The 13,886-nt window shown below is 40.9% G+C and overlaps 1 protein-coding gene across 2 annotated transcripts in view; it reads left to right on the top strand.

Annotated features, from left to right (window-relative positions):
* The window catches only part of Itpr (Inositol 1,4,5,-trisphosphate receptor), a 91,228-nt gene that overhangs the window by 44,883 nt on the left and 32,459 nt on the right, over window positions 1-13,886 (top strand). For both annotated transcript variants that reach the window (XM_075894864.1, XM_075894863.1), the window contains exons 23-26: window positions 5,499-5,624; window positions 6,502-6,702; window positions 7,445-7,665; window positions 11,681-11,837. In XM_075894864.1, coding sequence (XP_075750979.1) covers window positions 5,499-5,624; window positions 6,502-6,702; window positions 7,445-7,665; window positions 11,681-11,837 — 705 coding nt within the window. The remainder of the gene's footprint in view (window positions 1-5,498; window positions 5,625-6,501; window positions 6,703-7,444; window positions 7,666-11,680; window positions 11,838-13,886) is intronic.

The raw sequence follows: 13,886 nt of genomic DNA, 5'->3' as shown, positions 1-13,886 counted from the left end.
AGTGGCTCCTTCATATTGCTATGAGACAATGTCCCACTTCAGCAGTGAGATAAGCGCCAAGGAAGACGACTTGATTTTGGTGTGTGGAGCGCACTCTTATTCTCCATCTTGGCTTGCACGTTGGCGCTGTTTAAATATATTTTCAAGTGTCTAGTTTCGCGCATATCTTCACGTAATATTTTGGTGGAAGGTGCTGGGTTACAACGCACGACGGAGTTACGCAGCGGACGCCTAGTCGCTGCTTCCGACATGTCCACCGGCAGCAACGCTTCGTCAACTGCCGTGCCCAATGCATCAACGGTGCCGACCTCACCTGTTTTTCTCGTGGCCGCTCCACCCCGCGATCCCGGCAACTTTTCGGGAACGGACGGTGAGGACGTTGATGAGTGGCTCAAACTCTACGAGCTCGTCAGCGAAAATCGCAGGTGTGACCCAACCTTGATGCTGGCAAACGTAATTTTTTTTGCAAAAAACGGCCAAGGCGTGGTTTAATAACAATGTGGACACGATCACAAGCTGGGCGTATTCAAGACCAAGTTACGCGAGTTGTTTGGTCAATCTGCCGGCTTCAAGCAGGCCGCTAGGAAAGAACTTGGCAGTGTTCAGACGTCCACGGAGTCTTACCTGGCGTATATGCAGGATGTGCTGACCCTTTGCCGTAAAGTTGACCCAAGCATGGCTGAAGCCGACAAGATAGCACACGTGCTCAAGGGCATCACAAATGATGCATTTAACCTCCTTGTGTGCAAAGGCTGTTCCACCGTTAAAGATGTTATCTTGGAGTGCCAACGCTTTCAAGAGGCTAAAAGCCGTCACATTGCCCACCACTTTACGCGCCTTCCCAACACTACTGCGATGTCAGCTTGTGAGGATCTCTGTATAGCGACCCAGCCCAATTCAGATTCTGGTGATACCATGAGAACGCGGGTATTCACACGGCCTGTTCTGTGCACCGTCCTGACGCTGTCAGTTTGTCTACCTCGAGCCACCCACAGCATTATCGCCACCCTGCTCCACGTAACCGTAACATAAATGCATGGAAGACTCCTGACGACAGGCCGATTTGCTTTCTATGTGATGGAGTGGGACACATTTCCCGTCATTGCCGAAGCACGTGGACCTCACCATATCGGGCAAACCCAAGCTTTTCTAACCTCCACTCACTAGCCCATCTCTATGGCCAGGAACCACCACGGCGTGATGGCTCAGCTAATTATGATCTGACCACTACGACCACTGCCCAGTACAGTCGCACATCTTCACCTCGACGTAGATTTTCCTGGTCTCCGCAGCCACCTCGTTCATCGTCCCCATTCCCGCCCTCTTTCCGGCAGTTTTCTTCAGAAAACTAACGGCTGCAGCTCCTGGAGGTGACGCTGCTGATACGACTTGCTCTCCAATTCCTTTGTTGACGCTCCCGACAAATCGGAACCTGATCTACGTTGAAGTGGATGGTTTATCTGTTAAAGCCTTGGTAGACACTGGCGCCCATATTTCTGCGATGAGCCTGCACATTCGTGACCGCTTAAAGAAAGTTCTTACTCCAGCCCCTTCCCACAGTGTTCGTGTTGCTGATGGTGGTACGGCTGCTTTTATTGGCGTCTGTACTGCATGTGTTACTGTTGCCGGTCGTCAAACTTCAGTTCTCTTCACTGTTCTTTCTCACTGCACCAATGATGTGATCCTCGGTCTTGACTTTTTGTCCACTCATACTGTCCTCATAGACTGTTCAGCTGGTACTGTGCAACTTGACCTACCGTGTCTAATTGACCCGCCCAGTCCACCCCAAGCTCGTATGTGCTCAGCTGAACATGTCCGTTTGTCACTGCAAACTGTGATCTGTATCACCGTAACACCCTTGCCACCCGTATCCGATGGCAACTATGTGCTCGCGCCCATCATATCCATTCTCTTGACTCGCAGTATTACCTTATCACACACTGTTATTCAGTTACGTGCAAACCACACCTGCATTCCTGTTCTCAACTTTGCTCTGTGTCCACAAGTGCTCCCACATGGAATTGCCCCCACCATGCTGACTCCCTCTGACGATTGCTTCATCTCAGCTCTGTCTTCCAATGATGCTAGACACTCGAGCTACACACATGCTCGATCTTCGCAAGCAAGCCCGTCACCTGACGTTAAGAAAACGATCGCGTCAGACCTTTTGCCGCATCAAGCTGATGTACTCCTTCGCGTCTTTGAGTAATACTGGGACATATTTGACTTTTGTGATCGTCTGCTAGGTCAAACCAGCGCTGTAAAGCACCGAATCGACACTGACGATGCCTCCCTTGTCCATCGACGGCCATACCGCGTATTTCCAACCGAGCGTCACATAATTCAAGCAGAAGTCGACAAAATGCTCGCCAAAGACATAATTGAACCATCATGTATTTCATGGGCTTCCCCTGTAGTTCTTGTCAAAAAGAAGGACAATACTCCGACTAGGCGCATTGGACTTTCTGAAGAACTGCTTTCCCGGTACTCGGGACCCTACCCCGATACTCTCTTTTTCGGTACTTGGGTGTATTGTGCCAGGTGACAGATGTGACATACGAGATAGCCCCGCTCGAGTCTTGCACCGCCTCCGCTTTGCTATCTACAGATACTGTTCATGTATCCTGCCTTAAGCTTTACCACTCGGCAACATCATAGAAAGCACTGAGACGGTGCTTCAGCACCCGGGGGTTATGTTATGAGACAATGTCCCACTTCAGCAGCGAGATAATCGCCGAAAGAGACAACGTGGTTTTGGTGTAGAGCGCACTCTTGTTCTCAATCTTGGCTTGTGCGTTGACACTGTATCTTAAAACGCCTAGTTTCCTGTGTGCCTTCACGCAACATATTTTTAATATACTTTACTGCATTACTTTGGTATTGCAGCAAAGCTATGTTTAAGGCTTTGTTATGGCTGTGAACATATCAACTCGTGAAAGGGCTGACTCAAACCTACATGGCAGAGGGGCTTTAATTATAGCTGTTTCGGACCAGTCAGTTAAAAAAAGTTCAGACAATTTTCAGCATCTGAGATTTTATGTTTGCATATATTGATGTACGCAGGGCAGATTAGCAACTCCGAATTCGAAGAGAGCACGCTTTTGTCTGCCAATTCAGTTGGGTCTCTATAGAAGTGGGGAAGCAAATGGGGTCGTTTCCTTACACGTGATAGATGGTGTTGACTCCACATTGGTTGCATCAAGTTGTGTAAATAAATAAAATTGGGTTTGTGCATTACCTCATTATTGATAAAACAATCAGGGAACACAATCCCTCCAGCACTTCACCAACCTAGCCAAAAAAAAAAACATATTCATGCTCCTATCTTATAAGAATGAGCTTAGGGATCCTCTGCAACACTTTTTTTATTGTAATTTCACTTAGAAGTATTTGAAAAACATTAAACAAATATTTTTTTACGGAGAAGAAACCTGGAGGCTTACAAAGAGGGTTAAGCTTAAATTTAAGACGATGTTTGCTATCAAAAATTTCAATTTTGATAGCAAACTATATTTTCAATTTCAATACTATATTTTCAAACTAAATTTTCAGTTTCTTTTCAAACTTTTTATATCTCATTGTTGCCATAAGTACAAATTCTAATGTCTGTAAATTTTAATTACCTCTGTGAAATAGAAAAATGTGTTCATGATAACATGTTGTGTGCTTTACAGATGTTGAATAAAGGAAAGGTAAGCATTTATATGTGCCTTGAGCTACACAGTGTCGCTGCTGGAGCATTAAAGAAATTAATTTAAGAGTGCTCAACAATATGACATGCTGTATCTGATTTGTTAGCTTTTGATGCACATAATGTTTTTGGGGAAAACGGATTTAATCATATTTTAAGAATAATCTCATGCTGCTGATTTTAGCTTGTTGTACGTTGTAAGCTATTGTTTAAATCAGTGCTCCATATTAAAAGAAGTTGCACGATAGAATGACAATACTTTTAAAATGACAGCTCAAATTGTTATTCGCATGCTGTGATGTATTCATTAAAGGATAGAATTCAGTTAAAAAATACACATGATAACAACGAATTTTTGGCAGTGTCATTGACAGTAACTTTATTCATTCACATCTCCTTTAACTAGTTGCTTCATTCAAAGAACTGTAATACAGATCTGTGCAACTTACAATAATGGCACAATCGGCTGGGCTATCTATGTTGTCTGACATTATTGATATGGTAGTTATTAGTCACCGCCTTTTTTATGTGCTGTATATCTCTATTAATCGTCATGTAATAGCAGTTTCTTTTTTGCCTTAGCGAGAATGAAGGTGAAGTTGAGCCCAGCCGATTGTGCCACTATTGTAAGTTGCACAGATCTGTATTACAGTTCTTCGTATGAAGCAACTAACAACACACGGAACGAAGCGATCAATACATTCATTCACGCAATCTTTAAATGAGTCCCAGTGGCCTTGCACATCAGCAGTACTGTTTAAGAACGAGTCGAAGTTGAGGGAGAGGAGATTATAATTGATGTATCGTCAGCTCGCAAAAAATTTCGAAAACATGACGTTTTTTGTTTCCAAGCCATAGAGCCATTTTCCAGGGTCAACAGTACAGTACTGTGGTCAGAAATACCAGGAACCACTTCACAGGTGGCCGAAGACTTAATACATCCACTAACAAAAAAGAGATCAAGTACTGACTTCGAACTTCCCTGCACCCTAGTGAAATCGTGAACAACTTGTAACAAATCAAAAGTAAAAGCAATGTCGAGCATTGCTTCTCCTATGATATCGTTATGCTTAGTAGTTGAAAGAGAGGTCCAATCCATATCTGGTAGGTTGAAATCTCCTGATAAAATTATCCGAGCTGCTGACTTTGCATGAGTGCACAGATATTTTTTTAATTCATTGATGACTTCAATGGACGAGGTCGGGGGTCTGTATATGGAAGCTACAATATATTGAATATTATTGTGGTACATTTTGCAGAATAACCCAGTTAAAAGAGATGTCAAATGAATAAAGTTCCTGTCAATGACACTGCCAAAGATTTGTTGTTATCATGTGTATTTTTTAACTGAATTCAACTCTTCAATGAATACACCACAGCATGCAAATAACAATTTGAGCTGTCATTTTAAATGTATTGTCATTCTATCGTGCAACTTCTTTTAATATGGAGCACTGCTTCATAGATAAATTGTTCTCATGTGCGCTCCATGGTATTTCTAAAAGCTTGAAACTTCACTGGTGAAGTTGAGCGAGCTTACCTTTTAATAATGGTATGCTAATTCAGGACAAAGTAAATTAGAGATTATTGCGAGGAGGCCTCTTTCCTGCAGTAGGCTTAACATAGGCGGCTGCTGCTGCTGATGATGATGATGATGATGATGGCGAAGATGAAATTGTTATTTGAAGTGCTGTAACCATTGTAAACCAAACGGGGCCACATAGTCAGCAGAGAAAAATAATAGCCAACTCATGTGCAATGCTGGGCACGGATAAATTCTTTGTTGGGCCATTTTCCTCCTCTTCAGAAAGAAGACATACGAATGGGTGAAGTGATGCGGTTGGCGCACGACTTCCTGCAGCACTTTTGCCTGGGAAATCACCAGAACCAGGGGCTGCTGCATAAACACATCGACCTATTTCTCACGCCAGGGGTAAGCACTAGAGAAGTTTTGTGGACTCCCATAGGGAGTAGCTGAAGAAATGGATGATGGTGATCACTGCAAATGCATAATTTGGTTGAATTGGGGAGGGATGGAGAAATAGTGGACATGTGGAAATAGTGGTGGGTGAGTGAACGTGTGTGGTTTGGTTTGGGTTTGAGCAAGTGATGATGATGATAGTGGTTGTGGGAGACATACGTGAATGGTAATGTATGTGAGCATGCCTGACACTTGGCAAAGGAAGCAAAAATGAGTGTGTGGGGAACAAACTAACATGCATGGTGTTTGTTTTATTCTCTGCCCCATGCCGGTTGCACTCTCTTTTCTAAAAATGCCAGGCAACGCGAGCGCCAGTGAGCTTGTGTGATCAGTGAATAATGGAACATTAATGACAGAAGACAAGCTGTGCATGCAATATTTTTATCTAAATTTTTTATCACAGTTAGCAAAATGGCTGCTGTCAGCATTCCGTGAGCTCCTCTGTGCTGCCACACATTTCATACTACTCATTGTAGTGCATTGATTTATAACACAACTACAACGTAACTACATGCAAGTTGCTAAGCTTTGTTTATAAATTATGATAATAAATATTGCAAATTGGTGGGGATAGTGGCCTTACAATGTTCCTGGCTTAGCTATAAGGAGCTGTTTTTAAGAATTGCACAATCTATTGTACTTGGAAAATGCATGTGAAGGTAGCAAGAAGAATGATAATTTGCCTTGTGGTCAGAAGTAGAAAGAGATACAGTTCAAATGCCTTGCTACTACACGTGGCACAGTTTTGAGGCTGTCTTGAGTGTTTAATGTGACATATACGGGGTTTGATTGTTAATTTTACAAATCACTTCTATGTTTCCGTGTGCAGCTGCTGGAAGCTCAGACACTGTGCAGCGTCTTCAAGGACAATGTAGCACTGTGCAGCGAGGTGACTGAGCGAGTGGTGCAACATTTTGTCCACTGCATCGAGACCCATGGCCGCCACGTGGAGTACTTGCGCTTCCTTCAGACTGTTGTGAAAGCAGAAGGCCAGTATATTCGAAAGTGCCAGGACATGGTCATGCAGGAGGTTTGTGCACATAGATTGTGCTGTTGAAATCTTGTTGCGTCATTTGAGGACTTCAGTGGCGATTTTCGCATCAATTTAGGTAATGTGCCTGTGTATCAACTTGTCGTGCTACTATAGCTCACTCACCATTTCTGCTGTTGCGTTTTTTCTGCTTGATCCCAAGGTTGTGGGTTCAATCCATGGCTGCCATGAGCCCAATATGAGCTCAAAGCTAGAACGTTCATATACAGTTCAACCCCTTTATAAAAGACATGCACCAGGGAGCAGTTCTTGTCCGTAATTTGAGGTGTCCCTTATAACCAGGGTACCACTTACGTATTTTCTTATCCACCCCTGTTTCAGTGTAGGCACACTGGCGTCTCCTATATCCTTATGTCTTTGACATGAGTGCCTCTTGTAAAGAGGTTTGACTGTATTATAACATAGGTGAATGTTCAATAACCCCAGGTGGTCACAATTTATCTCCCAAACTACAGTCTCTCATAATAAGAGTATTGTTATTGAACACGAAATTGGAAAATGTATTATCTTTTTGGGATCATATCTTAGCTATGTCTCTTTTTTCATGTTTTAGAGCAGACCGGTTTTTTATTAAAAAAAAAAGGATGGTTAACTTCTTTTTTGGATTCTGTGCTCCTTCTCATTATTTATATATGCTTTTGTCATGAAGTCTGTGGTATCATAGCTTGAGAAGGAACTCAGCAGATTTGTGTAGGGTGACTCTCCTGTTGGTGCTGCACAGCTGGTGGGAGCTGGTGAGGAGGCCCTGGTTCTCTACAACGACAAGGGATCCTCGGAGCAGCTGGTGGAGTTAATGCGCTCCGAGAGGCAGCGGCTTGACCCTGGTGGACCACTTCGCTACCACATCGATTTGGTCCGGCTCCTCGCCAGTTGCACCGAGGGCAAGAATGTCTTCACAGAGATCAAGTGCCACTCCCTGCTCTCTCTAGACGACATCTGCAGGTACTGCACTCAGCCACCTTTATTTACATGCAGTGGCACAGCTAGTGGTGTACCAAGGAGGCCACTTGCACCCTAGTGGCTCTTAGTAACCCTTCTAACAAGTTCTTCATGAGACAGAAAAAAAAAAAACACTGAGAGAAGCAGCAATCGGCTCTGCTTGGCTGACACTGATGAAACAGGGACCCTTTTATGGTGTTGGCATTTTTTCCGGCTATCAACACAGTGAGTTCTTGGCTGTGTGATCTGGTTTCTTTTGGTGCATTATTTCTTTTCTTATTACAGTTGTATTTATTTATAGTTAAGGCAATTTTTATGTGGGACTTCAGCAACCATTTGTCATTGCTGAACTCTCGTGTACTGTGCATGAGAATATGAGCACTTCGCATTATTCATATGAACTATACATATAAATGATAGCTTTCTGTATGATATACATTTACACACATAAGAAATTTGCTTCATTTTAACTAATTATTTTTGTTGTTGTTTATTCAAAAATAGATACATTTTTTATGAATACATTTTTTGCATGGCGAATGAACAATCGGAGGTCCCAAAGTAAAAACTGTCAGGGGGACCTTCTAACAAAAAGTAAAAAGAGGATTACCTTTTTAGTCAGCAAACAGCGACGGAATCACAGCAATATTTAAAAGAAAATGGTGCAAAAACGTAGGGCCATATGAGCAATACTGACAATTTGCTTGAAACAAAGAAACCCAAAAGAGAACATTCAAGTCATAAGTCATATAACAATAAGACCTTCAAGTGCTTACTAAAGGAGTACATTGAGCATGATTTGAGATCAACAGGCAGCATGTTCCACAGTGTTATGCATGAAAATCTTGCCGTCATTTGACCATAGTTGGTACGTACTTTAGGTAGAAGTAGATTACGGTTAGCTGAAAACCTCGTCTTGTTAGTATTTACAAGAGTAACTCCCGAGAAACTGGAAATGTATAATTCATTATTAAGGATACGAAACATGATCATTAGAATTTTGTAGCTGATGAGTTTATGCAGAGGTAAAATGTTCATGTTGCTAAAAATGGGGGGCTGATGGCGATGAAAATGGTTTGAAAGTAATGAGTCTCAAAGCTTGCTTCTGTAATCGTTCCAGATGATTTACATGTGACCAATATGTATTTCCCCATGATGATACGCAGTATGACAGGTGACTATGAATGAATGCATAATATAAAAATAAAAGGATTTCAGTGAAGAAGTAAGGTCGTGTTTTGATGATCACGTGAATACCGAAAGACGCCTTTTGAATTGAGGCCTGCGCATGCTCGCTGAATTTCAAATGTTTATCTAATGCCACACCAAGAAATTTTGCAGATGAACATGCATGAATGAAGTGTCCATCAAGTGTCACTGCTAATGAAGCGATGTTTGGAAACAACTGCGGAGAATGGAATACCATGAAATTAGTCTTTGATGGATTGATGAGTAACAGATTCGATACACACCAAAAATGAACGTTATTTAAGTCGACATTTAGTGATTGTTGTAGCATGAGTGGATCCTTGTGTGCGGTAAAAATAGCAGTGTCATCAGCGTAAAGAAGAGCGTTAGTGTGATTCAGACGAAGTGGTAAGTCATTTATAAGTAACAAAAACAGGAGGAGTGGTGTTTATTGATTAGTAAAATCAATAAACACCACTCCAAAAAGAAGACCTTCATCAATTGTCAATTTAATCCTTTCAGTGAAAATTATTAGAGCAACTTCAGTCGAAAGACCTGGACGAAAGCCGAATTGGTGATCGGATAATATGTTGAATTTAGATAGGTGTTTCATTAAACGGTTGCAAATTAGTTTTTCAATGACTTTACTAAAGAAAGGTAAAATGCAAATCGGGCTATAGTTGTTCCAGTATTCGTGATCACCTTTCTTAAAAATGGGGATAATTTTTCCTGCTTTAAGGCCTTTAGGAAACAAAGCAGCCGCGAAAAGCATATTGATTAAATAGGCTAAGATTGGGGAAAGTTCTTTTGATACAAGTTTAATTTTAGAAGAGCAGATTTGATCAAGACCTGGGCCAGTATTCTTTAATGATGAGATGGTATTGTTAACTTCATCTGCTACCGTGGTATACAAAAAGAAAGACTGAGGAGTACGTGGAAGACTTGACAGTGCGAGTTACGACTGAGTGTTTGTATTGCTAGATCTGTGCTTGTTTTAGGTTTTCTAATAGTGCTTATGCTTTGATAGAAGCATTGCTTTTATCCTGCACTTCTGGCAGGACGCTGCATAAAGCATTAAGTGTTCAAGGTTACTTCATTTTATGACTTAGGCCAGTGGTTCTCAACTATGGATGTGTTGGGGACCTCTTGCAGCGGAGGGGAGGGAGGGGGGTACCTAGGTAAATTAACACAATTGGAGCACGAAACAGGTACCTTCTATTGCTACCAAAAATATCAAACAAACATGCCACATCACTTCATTTTGAACAGTCATCAATGCAGTCGAGCCTAAACAGACTTTAGACGCGACTGCATCACCCACATTTTTTTAAAAAAGTCGCGCCTAAACAGACTTTAGACGCGACTTTTCTAAAAAAAAAAAAATGGGTGAAGGTTTCGTGGATCATAGAAACGGCTTCGCGGGCCCGCTAGAGTCTGTGGACTCTTATTCGAGAACCACTGATTTTGGCAATGGTTTGTTCATCAGTGATAAAGGAAACATGTAACAATGAATTTACAAGGAATAATGGCATTTATCGTTGCATTTTAAGTAACTGTGAATTGGTTTAACAGCCTTCAGTACATTAGGTGGGCTTAAGACGTATGCTTGGTATTGCCGCAGCGAGAACTTTGCAACTGCATTGTGCATTGCATTCAACTGCATTGCCTATGCTGGCAGGCATCCTGTGGAATGCATGAAAAGCGTGTAAAACTGCAGAGCACCCTTGTAGTTGTGTCTGTATGGTTTTTGCATAGCTCAACCATTTTTTAGTACACTGAGACCTCATTACAACAATGTTGCATCATACCAGAAAATAAGTTCACTATATATGAAAATTTATTATAAAGGATATTCATAACACAGTATTTATTTCAAGACAATTGCTCATCTACTTTATTATAACTGATACTTTGTTATATCCATGTTCATTATAGTGAGGTTTGAGTGTAGTTCCTCTATTTCATTGCCTATGATAAACTTATAAAGTACTTTTCTGTGGGAATTATTTTACCTGCTGACAAAGTCTATAGGTTTCCATTGCTTTTACTGGACTCCAATTAGAATCTGCTGCATGCGACCAGTAGATAGTGAGTGCCACTAAGTATGAAGCTGGAAAAGGCACTGAATGAGAATGACACTCTTAGCTATGGATTTATCAACATTTTTTTTTTCTAAGTTGGACAAACTGAAGTGACATGTCACAATATCGTAAATACATAAATTAATGTTGGCCATAATTGTAAAAACTACAGCTTTTTTTTTCTTTTTTTTTTCTTTAACCACTGGCGTTGATACAATGGTCATAGTGCTTTTCTACTTACTTGAAAGATGCGGATTTGATCCTGGCTGCAGCAGTTGCATTTTCAATGGAGGTGAAAATGCTAGAGGCCTGTGTACTGTTCCATTTCGGTGTGCATTAAAGAATTCGAGGTAGTTGAAACTTCTACAGCCCTCTGCTACAGTGTGGCTCATTATCATATCTTAGTTCTGGCATGTAATACCCTCAACATTATTTTTTTAATCTTCTCCTAACTTATTTGGACTTGCTAATTGTTGAGACTTAGATGCCATTTTCAATTTTTTCGTTATATACTGATTGTATTTTGGGGGTAGTTTAGCATGCTTATTTCTTGCATGTTTGATTGATTGACGTTTGTGTGAAAAGAGAAACTGCATCAGTTTTTCTTAGCAATGTGGTGAGTTTTATAACATGAGTGCAGTTCACTTAAAGGCACTAATACACCTGAACCAATGCCATGCTTGCATGAGTAGTTATAACTTTGTGCCAGATTGTTTTCAGCTCTAATACAATGCATGCCTTGTGTGCAGGGTTGTATCGCACCCCGACTGTCTTCCTGAGGTCAAAGATGCCTACATCAACTTCCTATCACACTGTTTCATTGACACGGAAGTGGAAATGAAGGAAATTTATGCATCTCACCACATATGGACACTTTTCGACAACTTTCTTGTTGATGTGGCCATGGCATGTATTACCTTTCAAACACGCTGATTTTCTGCACATGCATTTGAGTGTTTTGAAACCAGAATGTAATACTTTGCTGTGCTGCCCCATGTTTAGTGTTGTGTTTCTTTTTCTTAAATCATTGAATACACTAAGCTACACATTTTTACTGCATCTTAATTACCAAACTGCGAACTTGTGACCAAACTCCGAATGTGGATTTGACTGGCTCCCTGGGACTGCACTGTGAAATAAAAGATGAATGAGGGTAACATGCTTTAGGTAAGAAAAAGCTGCCCAGCATTTGCATTGGTCAATGTATCTTTGTTGAAAGCGTGCCTAGTTTAGTTGACTTTCAGCTTAGTATGAAATTGCCACTTGGTATGACAAATTTGAAGTGGGAGCATATTCATATGACTGTATTTTGCATGTACACGAGTAAATTTTTTCTTATTTAATGTATTTTCGGTACGGCAAAATGACTTTTCTATCAAAAGCACTACCCAAGTGTTTTACACCTTTTGGTGCTTACTTCTGCTCGAGTAATAACTAAAACTTATCTCACATACATTTCCCTTCTAATGCTCTGCACTCGTTGCTTTCCTGTCAGTGATGGTATGCCATGCTATCACTAAGGGTGTGGAAATATTGGAAACATTGAATATTTTTCTAATAGTGCTTGCCATTCGGTTCGATTTGAACTGGAATTCTTACTATTCTTTGTATTCGAACTATTCGAATTTCTCAAAAACAAATGCAGTCAATGTCCGATTGAAAGTGACCCCTTCAGATCTTAATATGTTTCTCATCATAACAATTTTGTGTTGCAGCAAAGCTGCTTTTCAGGCTCTGTTACAGTCGAACTTTTTAGACTGTTCAATTAAAAGTAACCCCTTCAGATTTTTTTTATGCTTCACCTAATTACACTGCTGTACCACATCGAAGCTGCCTTTCACACTCTGTTACGGTCGCAAATGTGTTGACTCGAGAAAATGCTGGTTTCAACATAGAGATGACAAATGTGGTAGAGTTGGAGTTCTTGATCAATGCTGCTTTGGACCTGAAATTCGAGCAGGAAGTTTGATAAATTGGATGCCGCAGATTTTCAGCATCCAAAATTCCAAATGTTTCTATATGTTAACATCCACGAGGCATATTTGTCGCTCCTAGTTCGAAGGAAGCCAAGCCTTGTCTTTCACATCAGTGTGGCTTCGGCAAAAGTTGGAAGAGATGGAGAAATTGAGGAAATAGCATCTTTGCCTTTTAAATGTAAAGTGTTGTTGCCAATACTTTAGTTGCACCAAATCAATACATAAATACGGTTCGGTCTCTGTACTGCCTCATTTTTTACAAGACCATGAAATACCACCTTGCCAGCACTTCATCAACTTAACAAAAAGAAACACTTCAATGCTGCTATATTTCGTAAGAATTGCTCGGGGATTCTCTCTAACTTCTTTCCCCATAATTTCGCTTCGAACTATCTAAAAATGTTCAGAAGTATTAGAAAAATATTCTGTTCAATTCACACTCACACCGCAATATTCGAATTCACTTCACATCCAAAATTTTTCTATTCGCACAGCTATAGGGGGTATTATTAGGTGGTACTATTACATATATGCAATTCATGATGTACAGGTGCTGAAAGCATTGCTGGAAAGGAAGTGCATGTAAGATAGACAATTTTGGGAGAAAGATTACCTTCACAAAAACGCAAATATTTTTTTCAAATATACAGTGCAAATTTTACATTAGTAGCAAGACCTGCTAGACAGCTTTTTAGTGCTGCCTATTCTTGTTACAGTAGAGGTACATTTGCCAACATCTTCAACTATCTTTTCGATGTACCTTCGCCGTATGACGGAATTAAGTTCTCAAAAGTGGGAGAAGGTGCACGCCCCCATTCTTTTCGGCCACAAAATGATTTTGTTACCATTCTGTCCCATCGTGTGACACTAATGCAGAGGAAAATCACTAATACGCTTGATTTGGGTGACTGTACAACCGATTAGTGCAGGAAATGTCAACTTCTTCGTGGCATCTATTGATGCACACATGCAGTGTTGG

Source organism: Rhipicephalus microplus, chromosome 5 (assembly GCF_043290135.1).
Source record: "Rhipicephalus microplus isolate Deutch F79 chromosome 5, USDA_Rmic, whole genome shotgun sequence".
NCBI classification, from domain to species: Eukaryota; Metazoa; Arthropoda; class Arachnida; order Ixodida; family Ixodidae; genus Rhipicephalus; species Rhipicephalus microplus.
The sequence above is the reverse complement of the archived record's forward strand: the minus strand, read 5'-3'. Positions and strand labels throughout refer to the sequence as shown.